The 21,952-nt window shown below is 54.2% G+C and overlaps 5 protein-coding genes across 5 annotated transcripts; 4 read left to right on the forward strand and 1 right to left on the reverse strand.

Moving 5' to 3' along the window:
* Positions 1–1,858: 1,858 nt before the first annotated feature.
* On the reverse strand, positions 1,859–4,763 carry BO70DRAFT_393322 (uncharacterized protein; the record flags this gene model as incomplete). The annotated part of the gene is made up of 4 exons (XM_025546356.1): positions 1,859–1,916; positions 1,969–3,724; positions 3,788–4,127; positions 4,362–4,763. 4 exons carry the CDS (start codon positions 4,761–4,763, stop codon positions 1,859–1,861), a joined length of 2,556 nt encoding a protein of 851 aa, XP_025402967.1.
* Positions 4,764–5,505: 742 nt separating this feature from the next.
* Positions 5,506–6,572, forward strand: BO70DRAFT_308700 (ADP-ribosylation factor-like protein 2; the record flags this gene model as incomplete). Its single annotated transcript, XM_025540110.1, has 6 exons — positions 5,506–5,564; positions 5,617–5,727; positions 5,784–5,800; positions 5,867–6,012; positions 6,102–6,182; positions 6,293–6,572. 6 exons carry the CDS (start codon positions 5,506–5,508, stop codon positions 6,422–6,424), a joined length of 546 nt encoding a protein of 181 aa, XP_025402968.1. The 3' UTR covers positions 6,425–6,572.
* A 251-nt stretch (positions 6,573–6,823) lies between these two features.
* BO70DRAFT_359128 (uncharacterized protein) lies at positions 6,824–7,481 on the forward strand. The gene has a single exon (XM_025542468.1). It carries the CDS (start codon positions 7,133–7,135, stop codon positions 7,349–7,351), a length of 219 nt encoding a protein of 72 aa, XP_025402969.1. The 5' UTR covers positions 6,824–7,132; the 3' UTR covers positions 7,352–7,481.
* Positions 7,482–8,061: 580 nt separating this feature from the next.
* Positions 8,062–18,508, forward strand: BO70DRAFT_308701 (putative gelsolin repeat protein). The gene is made up of 5 exons (XM_025540111.1): positions 8,062–8,388; positions 8,571–9,582; positions 9,655–11,453; positions 16,254–17,847; positions 17,908–18,508. Exons 1-5 carry the CDS (start codon positions 8,226–8,228, stop codon positions 18,146–18,148), a joined length of 4,809 nt encoding a protein of 1,602 aa, XP_025402970.1. The 5' UTR covers positions 8,062–8,225; the 3' UTR covers positions 18,149–18,508.
* A 190-nt stretch (positions 18,509–18,698) lies between these two features.
* BO70DRAFT_359132 (D-arabinono-1,4-lactone oxidase) lies at positions 18,699–20,746 on the forward strand. Its single transcript, XM_025542469.1, has one exon. The coding sequence runs from the start codon at positions 18,851–18,853 to the stop codon at positions 20,663–20,665; it is 1,815 nt and encodes a 604-aa protein (XP_025402971.1). The 5' UTR covers positions 18,699–18,850; the 3' UTR covers positions 20,666–20,746.
* Positions 20,747–21,952: the final 1,206 nt, after the last annotated feature.

Raw genomic sequence — 21,952 nt, forward strand, 5'->3', positions numbered from 1 at the left:
TTTCCCGGGGGGGGGGGGAGGGTATCTCTCTTTTGGTATTTGTGTTTCTGTCAGGAATGTAGGGTATTGTGTAAAGTTGCGCACAAAACAGTCCAAATCAGAATGAAGTCAAGGAGATTGAAAACACCCCCAGACTCAATTGCACGAGTGAGTCGTGAGTCCTGGTCGGGGAAGACGCTGGAAAAAAGTTTCAAATTTCGAAGGCGGTGGCGGGCGTTCTGCCGGCTGATGGGCGGCGGGGGATGCTGATTGGCGGGTGGGGATGTGGTACTAGATAGTACTAGTATTATTAGTATTATTAGTATTATTTAATCCACCCCGACCGATAACTAAAACGCTCCTCAAGTGCTCCTCCTATCAGATCAAACAGACCACTCGACTAAAAAGGTGTCCAGACGCCTAAGTAGGCGTGATACTGAATGATACTAGGTTTGACACCTCCAGATCTCAATGAAATCAGAACATGGAGAACTGGCTGGTCAAGTGCTTTTTCAGGCTTGCGGAGGAGATCCAGTCCGATACGACAGTACTGGAAAAAGGCTTGCTTCTTAAGTATAGGCGAAACAATGCACACCTGTTGGTTTCCAGGATGATGGAAGGTTTCAACGACGAATGACAATCGTCGACTCTTCGAATACACATCTGGTCGATGGATGTGAGTTTGCTCAACGATGCCCTGCCCTCTGCTTCCCAGCTTTGAGAGCTTATACAGGTAGATATACAACGAGGACATCCGTCTCGCTGAGCGCCATGGGGAGATCAATGTCGATGCATTGAAAAGCGCCGCTGCTCAGTCGCTCGAGAGATGCGATACAAATATCAAGAGCCTGTCGAAGCTGGCCGATTGCCATATCCCTCGACTGAGCCAAGGCAACTGGCGGTCGCGAGCGAGGTGGGCGACCTTGGCTCTCCTTCGGGCTCATGGTCTTCCTGTGCCCCGTGTGTATGCATCCTCCACAGATGCTACGAATCCTGTTGGCTCAGAGTGAGTATATCATCATGGAGAGAAGCTACCAGGAAGACCACTGGGTGATCGGTGGTTCGAGTCATCCGATCGAGAATGTCTGAAGGTGCTTCTGCAGCTTATACGGCTAGAAGCAAAGCTTCATGCTATTGAGCTTCCCGCGAGCGAAAGCAAATACTATTTTGTTTTGTTTTGTTTTGTTTCCAATGACCCCTCTTCTATTCTAGTACCTTGGCTACTACGCCACTCCCGCATCCATCTACAACCGGTAGGTAGGTAACACTAACACCCAACCCATCTACGCGCCCATCTACGCGTCCACTGTTAGTTCCACTCCAAATCATCAACCGATTTTCAAACTTTTTTTTGGCATTTTCTCGCTATCCTAGACGCCAGGGGATCTCGTCCGGGGGTCTGCGGGACGTCGATTCTCTGGTCTGGGGTTCGGGATAGGATAGTTAGCTATATCTAAGAACACAAAAGAGAAGTATGACAAAAGTAGAAGCAGAAGCAGGAACGGAATAGCAATAATAATAATATCAACTCGCTTTTTGCCCAATCTTTCTGTCTGTCTCCTTTTTTTTTCTGTGTCCGTCAGAGACTTGTGAGTTTGGTCGGGTCTGGTCGGGTCGAGTCAATGGCGGTTTGAGGTGAGTAGGAAGACGGAAGAGCAGGCAAGAATGAGATAACGTCATAAAACTAAGTAACTGATCAGGTAATAGCTAGCGGTCCAGCCGGGGAAGATGGGAGATTGGTCATATTGGCAGATACAACAAAGGAAAAGAAAGGAAAATAAGAGAAAAGAAAAGAAAAGGGTGAGAGGTTCTTCCCAACGCCTATCCAGCTCGTGGATCCAAGTGCTAGGCTAACACAACCTTCAAGACGCTTGGTGGCTCAGTAGTAGCTGCTCAAGATAAAGAACGATTTCCGAACGAAATAGTTGACGTCGAGGCTGTCACGGTTAGCAGCTTGATCTCCGACTCTGGAAAGCAGAGAAGACTTACAATCGTTGGTCCTTCACGCGAGCCCCCTTCAACTGGCCCTGCAGTTCGAATCCGTGCTTCGCCAGCCAGTCGCGCACCCACTTGTACTTCGGGCGATCCTCCGGGACGAAACTCAGGACTACCATGAGCCGTGCGAGCACACGGTGTCCTCCAAGGCCGTACTTATGCTTTTCCTCGAGACTGACGTCGAAGAAGTACCCGGCGCGGGGAGTAAATGACGGATCGCAAATCTCCAAGATCTTGTCCATGAGGCACCGGCCAACACCGAGGTGTTGCTGCGACGGGATCACGAACATCTCCAGCTGGGCCGTGTATTTGCCCGAGCTCTCGGGTGTCAGGTAGTCGCTGACGAGGGCATAGCCATAGACCTTCTCCGGCTGGCTGTCTTCCACACCAGGGGTCCGATGCTCTCTCCGCTCCACGGCCAGGATGAATGGCAGCTTCGCATCTTTGGCTTTCTGGATCCGCTCGCGGACGTCTGCGGGCTGCACCTCGTTGACGTCGGTGCTTACGGTCGAGTTTTTAGCGAAGTAATTCATGACCGGGAGGAGCTGGGGGACGTCACGCATTTCCGCTGCGCGGAGGTAAATGTTCGCCTTAGGAATGTTGGGGTTCTTCGCTCTCTCGCGGAGATACTCTTGGTACGCCTCCTGCGCCTGTCTCTTTCGTCGTGCCACGATCTCCTGTTCCTTCTTGTGGTGGAGCTCGAGGTTGTAGCAGTACCCCTCGATGGTCTCGTGTCGGTGAAGAACCACCTCCTTGTCTGCTGGGTCGGAGATGGTGTCATGCGCGGGCAGGTTGGGGAGGTAGAATGCGCGCACCCCATCCGGATGTGCCGTTCCATCGAAGAACGACGGGTGGTATATGTCTGCGTAGCAAGCCATGGCGACGGTGCTCAACATCCATCTGCGGAATCTGCGCTGCCATGCCTCGGCATGGTAATCTCCATGAGGCACATAGCCCCAATCGCAAAAGTGTGAGATATTCCAGTCTTCCTCCGGCTGGATGTCGGGCACATCATTCAGGTTCTGTAAGGAGTGCTGGTGTTGGCCGAAGATTCCGAGCTTGGGGATCATCTCCTTCTGCTCGTCGTCCGGCTCGTCAACCAGAGTCACCTCCCCGCAAACAACTCTCGGATAAGCAGCAGGGGTGTTGTCGAACGCCTCCCAGGGGACAGCAACCTTATCCTTGTGGATCCGTCTACTTCTCAATCCTTCGAGATCTCCCAGATCATCGTCCGACTCGTCGTCCTCAGCCGGGAAGGGGAACGCGGTAGGCCTCTCTTGAGACTGCCCCTCCCGCTGCTCCGGACGAACCGCTCGACGCAGTGAGATTTTTCGAAAGATAGGCGCTTCCACGTTCGTCCCCGGCCCATCTCGGCACTTGGCCAGGATCTCGGGGTTTGCGGTGGAGTACTCGAGATCTTTGGCGCGGTGGGCCTTGTAAACGATCTCCGTCTGCAGCTTCTTCAGAAGCGCGCGCACCTCCTCCTGCGGCAGACTGTTCAGCTCCTTTACCGTCAGCTTATTTCCAGTATCAGGCGCCTCGGGCTCCGGGGCATTGCTAAAGGTCACTCGCGCGGAACCGGGGGTCCTGTAGCGGCCCTTGCCCTGCGGCGCCTGATCCGAATCGCTATCCTGGTCTGAGATGTCGCGTACAGCCTGTTTTCCTTTCTTGCGGAAATCGTGAAGAATGATCTCGTCGGAATCAGTCGTCGACATGCTGGCGGGTGGAGCCGGCCTTTCCTGTTCTCCTTCTTTTCATTTGTCAGTCAATATCTGCTGGAATCAGATTGCCACTTCAGTATTGGGTCACTTACCAGGCGAAATGACTTGGTTCTTGGGGCTCGTAGATTTCGGGCTGGATGAGCTAGACGCTGTCTGTTCAACCTTCGTAGGCGTAGGAATGGGAGTATGAGCAGGAGTATGCGTAGGAGTATGAGTTGGAGGAGACGCAACGGGATGAGCAGAAGCAGTATCGGTCACCTCTGGACCAGCACCAACCGACCCCTGAGACGAAGCCGAGAGAAGAGGTGCGGGAAACTCCTGCGCAACCCGTCTCTGGAATCCGATCTCACTCCCCAATGGCCGGCCACGGGGAGGAAGAGTAAAGATCCTACCTCTCAGACCGTGGGGCCGAGTCTGACCCTGTCTCTGAGTCTGAGGTGGAGTCTCAGCCTCGGTCTGAATCTGACTCTCCGATCGATTCCTCAACCTCGGCGGGACATACAAATTGATAGACGGCCGATCTCGCAAACGACACGGAGAAGTCGGGGTATCAGTTGGAGAGGGAGTATTGGTGGGAGTAGCTGAGGCAGGGTGCCCAAGCAAGAGAGAGGAGAGAGGAGGAGGAGGAGAAGGTGAGGGTGAGGGTGAGGGTGAACTTGGAGATACAGAAGAACTATCGTGTTCGTGGGCCTCGGGGTTCTCACCCTGGCGGGTCTGCGAGTCACTGTCTCCCTGGGCAGAGTGAACGACAACGACTGGGATGGGGGTGGTAGCAAACACGGGCGCGGAGAGCAAGGTCCTTGGTGTTGTGAGTGCGGCATTGTACGCTGTCTGAGACGCCGTCTCATTCTCGCTCACGGCCGCCAGGCTGGCGCTCACGGGATTCTGCGGTCCCGGCGCCGGCGTACTGGTCGATGTTGCTGCTCCTGTCTCCGCTCCTTCTACCGTCTCCTGCGGATGCTGCTTCGGGGCGGTTTTGGTGGGGGATTGGAGTCCTTTTGTGCCCTTCATCTTATTCCATAATTCCAAGATGCCATCTCCCACGGATTTGTATGCTGGGTCGGCCATTTCTAGAGATGAGCAGAGGTTAGAAATATGGTATTTTTTGGGGAGACAGCCCTAAAGGGGCTATCTTGGCTATCTTGGATAGGTTGGATAGATTAGCTGGGCTTGGGGCAGACGTACTGGTCGAGGATAACCTCTAAAAAGCCGGCATAAGGGTGCAGACCCTTTGCCTGATGCTTTCTTTGGAGACTTCTGGGAGATACTGGGGCTTTTTTCCTGAACGGCACCAAAAGAGATAAAATTGGCGTAAGAATGGCGCGATGTGGATGAAAGAGGACAGTATGAGAGAGTGGGTTACGGACAGAGGGGGGATTCCGTTTTATACACCGGTGACTTATCATTTGCGCCATGACAGGAGGTGAATATAGGCAGTGAATAGAGTAGAACAGTCTGTTTTGAAGCTTGGATTGGATAGTGACTGCATAGTTGGCTGGCTGGTTGGCCAAGGGACTTTTACCAGTGCTATACTGTCTAAATTTGTATTTTAAAATAAAGACAAAAAGGCTTTTAGAGAGTACAGACAGTGGTTTTAGATTAGTGAGGATATTATGGCTTTGTGGTGTATGTATAGCATTATAGGGGCAGGAAACACACCCTCCTATACTCAACTGTTGAGGGAGTATACATCGCGGCGGTGGAAGGTTTCTAGAATCACAGCAGTCCAGCCCGGCCCATCTTCCCTCACTCACCACTATCACTCCCCCAACCAAGGACCGCACACACGGCAGGACAAACATCAGTGAAGATGCTGTCCATTTTAAGGAAAGCCCGGCTGAAGGACAAAGAAATGCGTATCTTGATGCTGTAAGGCCCAGCCCAGCATTATTTTCTCTCTTCCCCACTAACAATTCAATAGAGGTCTGGATAATGCCGGGAAGACCACCATCGTCAAGCAGATCATGAAGGAGGATGTCACGACTGTCAGCCCGACCTTGGGATTTATCATCAAGACGATTGATTTTGAGGGGTATCCCCCCTTTTCAACTAAGTGGGTTTGGGTGCATTTGACTGATCCTTGCGTAGATACAGGCTCAACATCTGTAAGGACGTCGACCGGTGATGTTGCCTCTGCCGCAAAGCCAACCCCACTAACCGAATACCGACAGGGGACGTGGGCGGCCAGAAAACCCTGCGATCGTACTGGAAAAACTACTTCGAGAAGACCGATACCCTGGTCTGGGTGGTTGATGCGACCGACCGACTCCGCGTGGAGGATTGTCGCGCTGAGCTTTCGGGTCTGCTGCTGGAAGAGGTTCGCCGTTCCTTTCTCCTCCCCTCCCGCGTCCCGCGCCCGCCGGGAAAGGTCTACACGGGCTGGACTGACTAGAGCCATCGCTACAGCGTCTGATGGGCGCCAGTCTGCTCGTTTTCTTGAACAAGACCGACGTGGAAGGGTGTATGGATGAGAATGAAGTGCGCGAGGTAAGTTTCCAGCATTGAATGTCTTTTTCGTGCTCTTCCCTTTCGCAGATAGCCGGGTCGGGAATTCACCCGCCCACCACTGACGGACTGACGAATGGCTTTTGCTGCAGCGCCTTGACCTCGATTCCATCAAGACACATAAGTGGACGATATTCCCTTGTAGCGCGATGACGGGGAGGAACCTTCACGAGGGTCTGGGGTGGGTTGTGCAGGACGCCAAGGACAGGCTTTTTCTTTACTAACTACGGTACGGTAACTAACTACTCCCACTGGTACTGGTGTGCCTGGCAGATCTGAATGATCGCAGGTGGAATGTTTCTTCAGGGGGTTTGGCTGTAGCCTGCTTGGTTGTGAATTTAAGATTGCGATGGCTAGATTTATGCATTCATGACATAGGAAATACTACGAATATTTTACGGATGTTTAATCCAGGCGAGATAGTAACTCTGCGGCTCTGATATATATTCCCGTGCGGGAGAACCGCACCAGCGACCGATTGGTGGCTTGGCTTGTTATGCATACGACTATCTACTTATCTGAATATGCCTTTTCTTATTATTTTCGGCTGGGTTCTTTTCTTTTCTTTCTCCCCTTAAAGCTTCATCAAATACGTGTGTACTGAATTGTCCTCCGACACTGGCCCGAGAAACCTCCTGGTGAGTGCCCGATGCACCATGTACTGTGTAGTGGCAAGACGGAACCGACCATTCATTCAGGGTCCACGAACACTCCGATGGCCCTTGTCGAACACGGTAAAGGCCAGGTTGCCTGCAATCGATGGTGTTCCCACTAGTAAACGGCGCCTGGTCGATGTTAATTTACGTCAACCACGAGTTCCAGCAAGGATTGTCGCCCGGGTGGGTGGAATGCCGTCTGCCTGCTGTCAGTAGTAGATAGATAGTCCTCTATCTATCTTCTGTCTGTCAGTGTCAGTGTCAGTGTCAGTGTCAATGTGCCCTGTCAGCACTCTGTTGTTGCCGTTCGGCCATTCCATGGGTTTGCAGCTTCGAGCCGAGTTTGACCCAACCGAGGCCCCGAGAAAGCAGAAAGTCACACCTCGCAAAAAACTGCTGCCCGAGCAGAAACCAGGAATGATTGCGTACTGGATCGCGGGGCGGCAGAGCGACTCAAGATTTGCTCCACCGCAAGAGCCGAACCGGGAAACGTAAACAGTCTTCCGTGTAGAGCAACTCCCAAACAGTGAAACACGCACCACCGCCGGTAACATGGCGGACGGTGGGAAGAGCTCGTCCTTCTTGTGTACTTTCTTCCACGATGGATGGATAGACGGTCTGCCTGCCTGCCTGCCTGTCTGCTAGGTAGTTAGTTATCTAGAATGATGAAAACCGTTTCCTGCCAGCTGTGGTACGCAAACAATGCGCGGTGTCCAGCCGGTTGGGCGCCTCATCCTCTCTAATTTCCTCTGGGCTTCCGGCGGTGGGGCGGCCGGTGATGTGCGTCTAATTTGACGCTGAGGGGAGCTGGATGACTAGACAATTACTATTCTGGCCCTCACGGCGCGCAGTTGGCTGGTGATTACGGGCCCACCGGCAAAGAGGGCAAAGAGGGCAAAAGGTCAGGCGGAGACGGAGACGGACGCAGAGGGAGGCAGCAGTAGAAGTAGTAAAGTAGTAGTTAAGTGGTTGAGGCACAACGCCCATTCCTGAGGTTCACGTCCGATACCGATTCGGCCTCCTCTCCTCCTCCTCTTCCTGCTAGTCAGTCGCTGCGCCGACTACTACCGACTACCCACCAGCTTCTATTCTTATTCTCTTCCCTCTTCTCCTTCACGAAAACACCTTTCCTCACGAACTCCCTCTTCCCTCTTTCCCTCCTCCCTCCCCTCCCTCCCCTCCCCTCCCCTCCCCTCCCCTCCTTCCTGGTGCCTCCTCCTCTTGTCACACCCCACCCTTCCTGGGGGCCCTGGTCGGTGTTTGCTCGGTTTGAAGCACCACCGTTTCTTTTTCCAGTCCTGATAGCGATCCTCTTTGCTTTTTCCTCCTTTGCATCGTTCGGACTGATCGATTCAGTGCCAAAGCGGCCATGTCTCCCACAACAGACGGGGACAGCACAGAGGACGTCAATGACTTCCTCCTGCGCATCCGTCAGCTCGGAGAGAAGCGCGACAAAGAAGACGAGGAACGCACGAAGAAACTAGAGGAGGAGATTTTACAAGGCCGGAAAGAAAGGCAGGCTCGAAGAGCGGGTATTTGATTTCCCTTGCTTTTTTTTCCCTCTCCTCTTTTTTACATCCCCTTCAGCTCCAAGGCCCCAAGGCCCCAGTGTCGGTCGTCGTGACTCACGGACGCCTGACCTGAACCGAACCCCTTTCGAGTGTGTCGATATCCAGAGAAACTGACGGTGTCGGGTCCCCGCGACCCAATCTAGAGCGGGCACGGTCGATTTCCCCCACGAAAGATTCTCCCATACTAGATCCCACTCGCTTCAGCATGTCGTCGCTCAGCCAGCGGGCGATTGACCCCCCCGAACACCTCGAGCCCACTCTTCACACCCCATCACACGACGCTGGCAGCCGGACTGAGTCCATTCGGGATGATGCCTCAATAACCACAGATGGCAGTCGGAGAGGATCCGCGTTGACGGCTGACGGAGAGGCGGCTTCCAAACCTCTGTCACCCTTACGGAGCAGAACCGGAACGCTGTCGTGGCAGCAAAGGCCTACATCTCGAGATAGTAACCGGGCGTTCTTCTCCTCTTCGTCTCCGACCCGTGAGGGCCGCTTCCGAGGCATGTCTACGACCTCCAGTGACGACCACGGCGCGTTCCGCAGTCGGAGTCCGTTCACCTCCTCCCCCTCGTTCAAAGACGTGCCGTGGTCGCGCCCGACAGAGGGAAGCGCCAGTTCTCCAACTCGCACAAAGAACGCTGAAGAATACCTACACCATACGCTGGCCCCCGACACGGACACCAAAGAAGAGGAGACGGATCATGATCACACTACAGAACCGGTGAAGGAGACAGAGCACCAAGAGGTGGAAGAGCGATCGCGATCCCCGTCAAGGGCAAGCTCGACGGTCGCAGAGAGCAGCTTGGGACACCGCTATTCGAGCATTTCCTCTGTGTCCACGGCCACCGGGCTGGGCTCTCCCCTACCGTTGTCGGGCATACAGAAACTGGAGCCCACCAAGGCTGAGGAGAGTGCTGACGACCAGACATCGTCTCCGTCCTCCCCTAGGCGACTGTCTCCAGAGCGTTCCACCTCTCCTACCAAAGGGCTCGGGGGATTTGTTCAAAGCGCTATGATGAAGCGATCGGACAGTGTATCCAAGAGGTGGAGCGCTCAAATTCCTTCGGGACGTAGTCGAGGCGATTCTTTTGCTAGCAATCGCAACAGCTTTGCTGCGCCCTCTGGTTTTGACATCTTCTCCACGGCGCCTTCGTATCGGGCCAACCGGGAAAGCTCAAGCCTCTCGCCCTCGCGGCCCGGCTCCAGCCACCGGCCCGGATCCAGCCACCGACCAGGCTCCAGCCACCGTCCTGATTTCAGCAATCGACCTAGCTCTAGTCATAGTGAAGCGACTGTCGTGCACCCTACTAAAGACTTCGAACGGCCAGATACCCCTCCCGTTCCTAACATCAACGACGCACGATTGGACGAGGGAGTTGCCAGACCGTCTCTGAGTCTCCATACGAGGTCTGCCAGCTCGGTTGAAAAGGGCCCGGAGTCCGGTTCCCTTCCCCCGACCAGCCCGGCGGTTTCGAGGACCATGGATCCGAAGAGATGGAGCCCGACCAAAGCCACCTGGTTGGAAAGTGCGCTAAACCGCCCTGATTCACCCAGACATAAACGGCAGCAGTCCCAACAAACGAGCTGGGCCAAGGATCGGCAATCCAGGGCCAGCGTTGACCTAGGCCGGACCTCGAGCTTCAAAGAAGTTACACCCGTAGGTCTGATGCGGACTGCAATCCCTAGCGCTCACTCGAAAACATCAAGTGTTTCTGGCATTCCGGATATATTCGCCAACCAAGAAGCTTCGAAGGTCAAGGAAGAAGAGCCCGAACCTTCTTCCCAAATGTCGGATCTCAAGGCCGATTCCACGGAGAGTGACCCCCCGCCTGTCGAGAAGTCCCCCGAGCCAACTCCTTTGGAAGAGGCGTCTCCTATCAAATCAGAGGCTTCTCCCACCAAATCAGAGGCGACTCCTACGAAATCGGAAGCGGAGTCGGAGAATGTAGACGATGACTCTGCGAAGCACAAGCGGACACCGTCGACCTTGAATTCCATCACCAAGACGACTCTCGAAGCCCCCTTGCCATCCCCTCGCGATCCGCTCTTGAACAGGCCCAAACCTCAGTCCCCGGTGATAGATTTCCGAGCCAATCTTCGACGACGAGAGATTGTCAAGGACGACGCGCCCAAGGCCGAGCCGGAGTTCAAGAATATCTTTAACAGGCTCAAGAAGGCCGAGTCCTCGACATATGTTGCACCAGACAAGCTGAGAGAGAACATTCTGATGGGCAAGGCAGCACTCAATGCGACAAACGGTCCACTGAAGTCGACGAAGGTGGATGAACTGAAAGATAGCCTCTTGAAGCAGAAAGATGCGATCAAGGCTAGCGGAGGATCGCTGAGGCGCAACACTCTCGGGGAAAATGATGCCCCCGTGAAGGCTATTCCAGAGGCGATCGCAATGCGGAATAGCTTGGCCAGGCCTAGCAGTATCAAGAGCAACCGTTCGGTCGCTGATCCATCGTCGCCACTTTCGCCTAGGGAACCGGATACGCCGAGAAGTGCACAGGATATGCCACTGCCATCCCCGCTATCCGCTGGTCAGCACATCGAGGAGCCCGAGGCAGCGGAGCCGTCCAAGCCTGATGTTAGTGAGCTCCAGACCGCGGTCCCAGAACCTGATTTGTTGAGCGACGAGAAAGAAAACGAGAACGAGACTGACTCGAATCCATTGGAAAAGGCGGACAATGAAGAACAGCCGAGCGAGGAGGCCATCAAACCGGTGCGTTCTTTGACATCGGGGGATTCCATAGAGACTGCAGGCGTGCCTGCTGTAACTGAGAGTCCTGCTGCTAAAGGTACACTCGCAGGCCGAATAAACCCTGCCTTAGCCGGCCTTTTCTCTCGTCCGCGTGCTCCAATGGACGAGTCATCCAACGGCTCTTCCATCAACGGCGCTGGTGGAAGTCGCTCCGAGTCATCGGAATCTCAGCCTGCCGCACCGCTCACGCATATGACGAAAGACCGAGCAAGAGGTCCCAAGAGACGTCTCCCTAAGGGTACCACATCGGAAGGTACGAGTTCACTCTCAGAGGAAAATAATGATGCCCCAGAGCCTCAGCCAACTCCTTTGAACGAACAGAGACCAGAATCCATGTTCTCGGAACTAGACAATAGCGATGCCCCGCAATCTCCACTAGCGTCCTTGAATGCACAGAGGCCAGATTCCACTTTCTCAATACCAGAACAGGCATCCATTTCAGAGCAGACCAACGATGTTCCGCATTCCCCACTAGCGCCCTTAACTTCCCAGAGACCAGAATCTGCCATGTCCATTTCTGAGCAGGCCGATGATGCTCCGCTCGCGCCCTTGACTTTCCAGAGACCCGAATCCACGTCTTCCATCGGCGAGGAGCTCAACAGTGCCCCGGAACCTCCGCTCGCACCCTTACATTTTCAGAGACCAGAATCCACATCCTCCATAGGGGAAGAGTTTAATCATGCTTCGACTTTTCTTCAAAGGTCCGGGTCTGTGTCTTCTATCGGTGAAGAGACCAACCATGCCCCGGAACCTCCATTAGAACCCTTGACCTATCAAAGACCTGCTTCTTTTTCCTCCTCTACTGGCGAAGAGATTAACCACGCTCCGGAGCCGCCGCTAGCGCCCTCGGCTTTTCTTCAGAGGCCTGAATCTACTTCTTCCATCGGTGAACAGGTCAACCACTCCCTATCACCCTTCAAGTTTCTTCAAGGGCCTGAATCTACTTCTTCCATCGGCGAAGAGATCAATCACGCGCCCGAGTCTCCGGTAGCGCCCTTGTCTTTTAATCAGAGACCAGATTCCCCATCTTCAATCTCAGAGGAGACCAGCCATTCTCCGAAGCCTATACTGGCCCCCTTGACTTTCCGACCGGAGTCTGCGTCCCCCATCTCTGAAGAGTTCAACAATGACCCGGAGTCTCCGCTAGAACACTTGCATTTTCAGAGACCGGAGTCTGCGTCCTCCATTGGTGAAGACTTCAACAATGCTCCCGAGGCTCCCCTGGCACCTTTGGCTTTCCAGAGACCCGAACCTACGAGCTTCCAGCGGCCAGAATCTGTGTCTTCTGCTGCGTCTTCTGTCGACGAGGAGTTCAACAATGCCCCCGAGGCTCCGCTAGAACCGTTGGCTTTCCAAAGACCTGAATCCACACCAGTTGCAGAGGAGACCAACCAATCCCCGGAGTCTCCGATCGCCTCGCTGCATAAACAAAGGCCGGATTCTACGTCTTCTATTGGCGAGGAGGTCAACGATGCTCCGGAGGCTCCGCTGGAGCCTTTGAATTTCCGGAGACCGGAATCTCGAAGTTCTGCGTCTTCCATTCCCGAGGAGCATGACCAGGCATCGGAGCATCAACCAATGTCTCTGAATGGACAGAGACCCGAGTCCATAACATCGAGTTCTGAGAGTGACGAAGATCCCATCGCGCAATTGAACAGGCTTAGACAAGAGTTTGAGTTCTCTTTCCCAGAAGAAAATGACGATCGTTCCAAATCTCCATCGTCGCCTCGAACAGAGCAGAGACCAGAATCTACATTCTCAATCCCAGAGGAGAGCGACAAAGCTCTGGAGTCACCGATCGCCTCGCTCCATATGCAGAGACCAGAGTCATCATTTTCTACTCCAGAGGAAGGAAGCGTCACCCCTAAATCTCCACAAAGACAGGAATCTACATTCTCAGCTGTAGAGGATCATATCCAAGCCTCGGAACCCCATCCTGTGCCTCTGGATTTACAGCGCCCTGAGTCTATGCACTCAAGCATTGAGACAAACGAGGCTCCGGAGTCACCGATCGCCTCCGTGTATATACAGAGACCTGAGTCTGCGATTTCAATTCCGGCGGAGAATGGCCAAGCCTCAGAATCTCAGCCAATGCCTCTAGGTGTACAGAGACCTGATCCCACTCCCTCTAACCCTGAGCATGGTGACTCGGAGCTTTCGTCAAGGCCATTCAACTTTCAGAGAGCATTGTCTGTGTCCTCAGATTCCATGTCGGAATCAGAGGACGAGATGCAAGAGTCCAAGCCGCCTTTGAATGTACAGAGACCAGAGTGGAATTTATCGGACCCAGAGGATGATGATGACGTACCGGATACTCAGCCACCTTTGGATGTACAGAGACCACAGTCTGTGTCTTCAGATTCGGAGGATGAGGTGCTAGAGTCTCAGCCACCTTCGGATGTACAAAAACCCGATTTCATGCTATCAAAGCCCGAGTCTACTGATACCCCAGAGCTTCAGTCCACCCCATTCAATTTTCAAAGACCAGAGTGGGATTCCTCGGACTCAGAGGGTGATGAGCCGGAGTCCGAGCCGCATGTAATTGCACAGAGGCCGCAGTCTATATCCTCGGATTCAGAGGATGACGATGATGTGCCGGATACCCAGCCACAGCCAACTTTAGACTCACAGAGACCCGATTCCATGCCGCCAAATCCCGAGTCTCATGATACTCCGGAAATGCAGTCAACTCCTTTTAATTTCCAGAGACCAGAGTGGGATTCCTCGGATTCAGAGACCGATGAGCCGGAGTCCCAGCCACCTTTCGGTCTGCAGAGACCACAGTCTATGTCCTCTGAATCGGATGATAATGACTCGCCGGAGCCCAGGCCATCTATGGATGCACAGAGACCTGATTCCGTATTATCAAAACCTGAAAATACCGACACACCGGAATATCAGTCAACCACATTTGATTTTCGGAGAGTTGAGTCTGTGTCCTCAGACTCAGAGGATGATGCTGTGATGGAGTCTCAGCCACATATAGATGTGCAGAGACCTGATTCCACGTTGTCGAAGCCTGAGCATGCCGATACACCGGACCTTCAATCAACCGCATTTGATTTCCAAAGGGCTGAGTCTGCGTCCTCGGATTCAGAGGACGATGCTGTGCTGGAGTCACAACCATCTATAATTGTGCAGAGACCCGATTCCGTGTCATCAAAGCCTGAGAATACCGATACCCCGGAGTCTCAGCCAACCCTATTCAATTTTCAGAGACCAGAGTCTGTGTCCTCGGATTCAGAGGATGACGTTGTGTCGGAGTCTCAGCCGCCTTTCGATGCACAGAGACCCGAGTCCATTCTCTCAAGCTCAGAGGATAAAGAGACCCCGGAGCTTGCAACACCATTTAACTCTCAGAAGCCAGAGTCAGTGTCCTCAGATTCAGAGGATGATGAAGTGCCGGAGTCTCAGCCACCTTTGGTTGTAGAGAGACCCGAGTCTATGCATTCTCACCCTGAGGATAGCGAGGCCCCGGAGCTTTCAACACCGTTTAATCTCCAGAGACCGGAATCTGTGGCCTCGGATTCTAGCTCAGATTCAGAGGATCATGATGTGCGGGAGTCCCAGCTACCTTTGGTTGCTGAGAGACCCGAGTCTATGCAGTCACACGCAGAGAATCATGATGCCCCGGAACTTGCGATGCCATCTAACTCTCATGGAACAGAGCCTATGTCAGACCTCGAGGATACCGATGTGCCGTCACAGCCAACACCGTTGAATGCACAAAGGCCTGAGTCTGTATCGTCAAAGCCTGATGAAAATGATGCCCCAGAGGTGTCGGCGCCATTTGATTTTCAGAGACCCGAGTCTCCTTCGGATTCTGAGGATAGTGATGTTGAAGAGACCCAGCCAACGCCTTTGAATGCCCAAAGATCTGAGTCTGTATCATCAAAACCTGATGATGTTGCCAAGGAGATTGCCGCACCACTCGATTTTCAGCGACCAGAGTCCCCGTCGGATTCGGAGAATAGTGATATCGAAGGCCCACAAAGGTCTGTGCCTGTATCGTCAAAACCTGATGATGCTGTCCAGGAGGTTTCGGTGCCATTCGATTTTCAGAGACAAGAGTCTCCATCGGATTCGGAGGATAGTGATATTGAAGAGTCCCAGCAAATGCCTCTGAACCCGCAAAGACCTGAGTCCATGTTGTCAATCCCTGAGGACAAGGTTCTGGAGTCTCAGCCAACACCGTTAAACCTACAGAGACCTGGGTCCATGTCTTCAAACCCCGAGATGGGCGATGCGCCGGAGTTTTCGCCAAGACCTTTCAGTTTCCGGAGACTAGATTCCATGTTTTCAGACCTAGAGGACCCTGATGCTCCGGAACTCTCGTCCATGCCATCTGAGCTACGAAGATCCGAGTCCATGTTTTCAGACCCCGAGTATAATGATATGCCGGACTCACCAATGCCCTTGAATGCGCAGAAGCCAGAACTCGCGGAGGATAAGGGTCTAGAGTTCTCAACATCACATACACAGAGACCGGAATCTTTGCTATCCACTCCAGAAAACGATGACTCTTCAGAGGCTCTGCCAACACCGGTACCACTGGATGCGGACAACAACAAGCTTTCGGAGCTTGCACCAACGTCATTGGATGTACAGAGACCAGAATCTATAGACTCGGAGAATGATAGCACCCGGGAGTTCTCAGCACCTTTGAAAGCACAGAGACCTGAATCCACAAGCTCGCTCCCAGAGAGTCATAGCACCCTGGATCTGGATGAGAAGCCTGAAGCTACACAATCAGCGACAGAGGAGATTAATGTTCCAACGGCTCCGGCACCTCTGGGTTTACGGCGACTAGGATCCATGAGTTCAGTCTCAGAGAGTGATAGTATCCTAGACCTGGATGCAGAGAAACCTGAGACCACGGCTCCAAGACCAGAGCTGGATGAGTCTTTCAAATTTCCAGTACCTCTTGATCAAGAGAAGCTTGACTCTGCAACCTCGGTGCCGGAAAGCCAAACCACCATCACTCCATTGCCAGAGAATGGTGGTACTCCAAGGTCTGCAGGATCTCTGGGTGCGGAACCCCCCCAGATTGTAGCTTCAGCGCCAGAGGAGCATGACACAGCTCTGAAGCCCTTAGCTACTCCGCCGAAGGTGCAGGAACCAGAAGCAAGCTCTGTGCCCGACCAAAAATCTGTGGGTGTCTCCAGCGGCTGGCCTCTTCCCGACACCGAGATTAGTCCCATTGCGGAGTCACCAACAGTCCCGGGCAAGCCTGACTCACCAGCGATCGGTAGGCCCGTGGAGTTCAAAAGAAGCATTCCTCGATTGGGTGAGAGGGAGCCTGTGCAGAAGCCCCGGGCAGCGGTGGATCAGTTCTCTCCTCAGAATGGCGGGAATGCAAACGAATATTTGAGAAACCTGCGCAGCTCGCTTACGTCCAAACCTCCTCTGCCACCCAAATCTGCTCCATTGCCACCGATCCCTACGCATAACCAGTCACGGAGCTCGCCAATTCATTTTTCGTCGCCCTCGCCCTCGCCCTCGCCTTTGAGGTCCAGCTACAGGGAGAACCAGAACACGCCTCCAGGTCCAGGGCAGAGAGCCTCTTCATTCTTCGCTAGTCTGGGAGCTAGGAGAAACTCATCGCCTCGTGACAAGGCCTTGCCTTCTCCCCCGGTCCCGCCCAAGGGGTCCAGGGCCTCGGTGAGATCATCGGTATCGCTTGTGCCCCAGGCCGACGAGTCATGGGACGCCATCTCCGGTTTCTTCAAGACCTTCCCAAATTCGAGTGATCGTGTGGACATTGACACCCAGTTGATGTTGGAGGACAGGAGCGATAAAACGAAAATTCGGACTGTGAAGAAACAGATCTGGGAGATTACCGGCGACGGAAAGAAGCAGGATCTTCCAGTAAACCAGGAATACATCATGTATGAGGGGAGCATGTACTTGTGCACGCACACATTCGAAGCCGATGGCAGTACACGCTCCGAGGTGCACCTCTGGTGCGGCGACGATGTTCCCGATGCAGCCGTCGACGATGCTCTGTCCTTCTCCCGCAAAATCGCAAAGGAAAGCGGCTGCAAACTCGAGATCATCAAGCAAGGCAAGGAGCCTGCTCGCTTCATCCAGGCATTGGGTGGAATCCTCATCACTCGCCGCGGGTCCAGCTCCCGGTCCAGCTCCTCCGCCATCTTCATGCTCTGCGGGCGCAAACACCTGGGCCAGATGGTGTTCGACGAAGTCAACTTCTCCCCGAGCAGCCTGTGCTCCGGCTACCCCTTCGTGATCTCCGCGATGTTCGGAAAGCTTTTCCTCTGGAAAGGAAAGGGCAGCTCGGCCGAAGAAATCGGGGCCGCTCGCCTGATCGGGATGGATCTGGGCCTGACGGGCGAGTTCGAAGAAGTGGCCGAGAACGAGGAACCGGAGAGCTTTTTTGAGGTCTTCCCTCGGTACGAACGAGAGCCGGGCGACAACAGCATGGAGTCCTGGCGACTGAAGTCCAACAATGGGCGCTATCGCTCGCGCCTGTTCCGCGTCGACCACGAGCTCGGCCAGCGATCCGGATTCTGGCTGCGTTCGCCATCGCCGGTCGTCCGTCCCAACGACACTGTCCAGGCCATTGAGCCCTTCTGCCAGAACGACATCACCCCCAAGGGAGTCTACGTTCTTGATACCTTCTTCGAGATCTACGTGTAAGTGCCCGTCCCCCCCGTCACTCCTCCCTTCCAGTCCCCGATCTAACATCACCCCAGGATCGTCGGCGAGCAAGCCTCCAACCGCCCAGCCGAATTCGCCTCCGCGGTCTACCTCGCCCACGAATACGGCATCCTCGCTGCCTCCCTCCAGGACCGGCCCTTCATCCCCAAGAGTTTCTTCTCCCTGGGTGGAATCCCGGAGGCCTGCAGCAGTGCGTTCCGGAAATGGGTCCCTGGATCCCGTCTCCCGCAGGTGTTCCCTCTCAATGCGGCCATTGAAGCGATTCGGTCCACGTAGAGTGATTTCGGTTTATTTTTTTATTTTTCTCTTTCAAGATTTTGTTTATTTCTTTCTAGCTGTCCATAGCGTTTTCGCGATCCGATTGTGCATAGACTTGTTGGGCCGGGCTGTACAGAAAGGGTGCGTGCTTGCTGACTTCAAGTTCTGGGAGATCATCCACGATAGCCTGACGGGCGAGGGTGAAGGTGAGGCTGGGAATCCCTTGATGCATTGCGTGTGTGTGTGTGTGTGTCTGTATGTATGTACATGGGAGTTGGGTGGACATATGCTTGTTCGTTTCGTTTCGTTTCGTTGTTTTTCTCTTGTTCTATCTCGATGGGGATCTTTGCTTTCGTGTTCTGTGTATGATATTTTTTTTCCTCTTTCCTGTCATTCTAGATGAATGGGAACGGCCAGTGGTGGTGAACAGTATCTACTATATCTATACTACTAGTAGTAGTCGTGGTGTGACTCGCTCGACCCACTCGGCAGCCAACGCCATCCGCGCCCGGCCTTTCCTCATTCCCTCCCGCCTTTTTTCGACATGCTCTTCCTTATCTTCCCCATCTTCCAACCAATTCAACTCTGCACTGACTTCTGTGGCCCTCTGTCTGCCCTCCGTCTGACTTGTCCTCTGCCGGCTTCAGCATGCCTTGATCTATCACACGCGATTGTCTCCTCTCGATCGGATCCATCACATCCTCCGTGCATCTGCAGAAAATGGACCCCGCCGTGCTTCGCGAGGCGACCCGAATCGACCCCGCCGTGCCCTTCCGCGCGTCCTCCGACCACCTCCATCACACTTGGGCGCAGACCTTCTTCTCGCGGCCCGAGCTATACGTGCGCCCGCGCTCCATCGATGAGATCCGCAAGCTGGTCACCCTCGCCCGCCATTGTCGGCGTCGCCTCGTCACCGTCGGCAGCGGCCACTCCCCCTCCGACCTGACCTGCACCTCCTCCTGGCTGGTGAACCTCGATGATTTCAACCGCGTGCTGGAGGTTTCGCCCGAGACGGGCGTCGTGACAATCGAGGCGGGAATCCGTCTGCGCGATCTGGGCGCGCGGCTGGAGGAGCATGGCTTGACGCTGTCCAATCTCGGGAGCATCGACAGTCAGTCGGTCGCCGGGGTCATCTCGACCGGCACGCATGGCAGTTCCCTCCAGCATGGCTTGATCTCCGAGTGCATCCTGTCGCTGACTCTGATGCTGGCTAACGGGCAACTGGTCCGGTGCAGCGCGACCAACAACCCCTCCCTCTTTCGAGCCGCGCTTATCTCCCTCGGGGCGCTCGGCATCATCGTCGAGATCACTTTACAAGCGGAGCCCACGTTCAAGGTGGCCTGGCGACAGACGCGTCGCCAGCTGTCGAGCGTTCTGAACGAGTGGACGTCGGGACTGTGGACTTCGCACGAGTTCGTCCGGGTGTGGTGGATGCCTTATGAGAAGAGTGCGGTGGTTTGGCACGCCGATAAGACCGACCTGCCCTTGCGACCCCCGCCACGGCTGTTCTATGGAGAGACCCTCGGGTACCACGTCTATCACAACCTGCTGGCCCTTGCCAACTACTTCCCTCGGATCTTGCCGTGGGTGGAGTGGCTTGTCTTTGGCTTGCAGTATGGCTTCAAGGCGGAGGCCACGGTGACCGAGGCGGTCGAACCCGCTCGCTCGGGTCTTCTCATGAACTGTCTCTACTCGCAGTTCGTCAACGAGTGGGCGCTGCCGCTGGAAAAGGGCCCCGAGGCCATCACTCGGCTGTCTGCCTGGCTGAACGGCGACCCGGCGACTGCGCGCATCCCCTTCTCCGCTGACGGCTTGTATGTGCATTGTCCCATCGAAGTCAGAGTCTCGGACTCTACGCGCAACCAGACCCCTCGCCCCTTCCTCGACCCTACCAGCCCCAACGGTCCGACCCTGTACCTCAACGCGACCCTCTACCGCCCCTACCTGCGGGACCCTCCCTGTAAGGACCAGTACTACGAGGCGTTTGAGTGGCTGATGCGCGACCTGGGCGCCCGCCCGCATTGGGCCAAGAACTTCCTGTCCACCCGCGCCGAGCTGAAACATCTGTATGGCCCCGACATGGATGAATGGCTAAAGGTCCGCCAGGATGTGGATCCCGATGGCATGTTCCTTGGGGAATGGCACTACCGCACCCTCGTCTTGCCTGGCACCAGCAGCGATGAGTCGGATCCCTCTTCTACGGTAATGGCCGCCCTACCGCTTCTCGAGCGCGAAAAGACCCGTCGGAAGGCTGACGTCCGGGGCGCTGGTGACGGCATGGAATGGATTGGGGACAGGCGCTGGGAGACAAAGGAGGAACTAGGAGATCAGGCTGCTGCTCATGCTGCTGCTGCTGCTGCTGCTTCTGCTGGGGCTTCCGTGTCCGCGCTAGAGAAGGAGAAATCCCACCCTTGGCCCGAGGCCTCCAGTCTGAGCCCTCCCACGACAGCAACCAGCGAAGAGAGCTTTGATCTTCTGGCCAGTGGTGAGGCCAGCATCGTCCTTCCCGAGTACGACTCGTGGGTGAAGGAATGAAATCAGATGAAATGAAAGACGGAACGGTTGTTGTTTCGAGGGTAGATAGCAAACAAATTCCTTGGTGGGGGGAAAAGGGGGGGGGGTTGGTTTCTTGTTTCTTGTTTGGCTGACGATCATCCATCCAAGTGACCGACTGACAGACCCTGTGGAGTAGGTAGTGTACTCGTCTACTTACATTCATACATTCATACATTCATACATTCATACATTCATACATTCATACATTCATACATTCATACATTCATACATACAATACTGCAGCCCTCTCTACTTTTCTTTTCTTTTTTTCTTATTTCTTTTTTCTTTTTCTTTTTTTTTTTTCTTTTTCTTTCTTTTTTTTTCTCATTTCCAATCTCTGTCTTACATACATACATACATACTGTAGGGCCAACCGAATGGTGATTGATGGATTGATGGATTGATAGATTGTGATTGTCAGTCAGGCTCATGTCCGACTTCCACTTAACGTCCTTCCTTCTCTGTCTCCCGATCCTTGGGATTCCGTGAGATCTTTTTGATTAGCCGCTTTTGTGTCTGTTTGTTTGCTTCTTCCGCTGGTTTCGGACGAGTAGCAATGGACCCAGCAACGCAACGATCCCTCTGGGCTTCGCCCGTTTGTCCCATTGGGCGCAAGACCGTCATCGTCGTCGTCGTCGTCGTCCTCATCGGAGTATTGGCGTTCCGCCTGGAATATATCCGCATTTAACTTGCCATCAATCCGAGGATGATACTTCAGGCTATCCACATCCATATCCTCGGTTCGGGGTCAGTGACTGTGACTGGGATCGTGACCGTGACCGTGACCGTGCAATCAATGTGAATGAGGGAGGGTCCCTGTCATCTGATGATTGATCTGATGGGACGGACTACAACACACATCCACATCGGGCTACATACGTCGACGGTGGTATTGCCACGGGAACAGGAATGGGAAACACCAGCCTTCGTGGCGACACCACAGGTGGGAAAACACCCATGTTTTATCCTTCCATTCCATACATTTATTACCCTCCGTGTCGTGTAGTATACTGTAAGTCTGACAGTTCAGCGTTGTTGTCGCCGCCCATGCGGGGCGCGCGCTTTTCCGGGTGAGTGAGTGAGGTTGGCTATGTTATGTTGGTTGCCTGTCCCGAACGACAGTGACAGTAACATCAGCAAGATTAACCAAGACACTCACTCACCTTACTTACCTACTTGAATTTCTGGCCCTGCCATATGCGCCTTTCCCTTCCTGCCATACATACGTATATACATAGGTAGAGTTAGTATGCGAGAGCCCTCTCA

Source organism: Aspergillus heteromorphus (assembly GCF_003184545.1).
Source record: "Aspergillus heteromorphus CBS 117.55 chromosome Unknown BO70scaffold_3, whole genome shotgun sequence".
Taxonomy (NCBI): Eukaryota; Fungi; Ascomycota; class Eurotiomycetes; order Eurotiales; family Aspergillaceae; genus Aspergillus; species Aspergillus heteromorphus.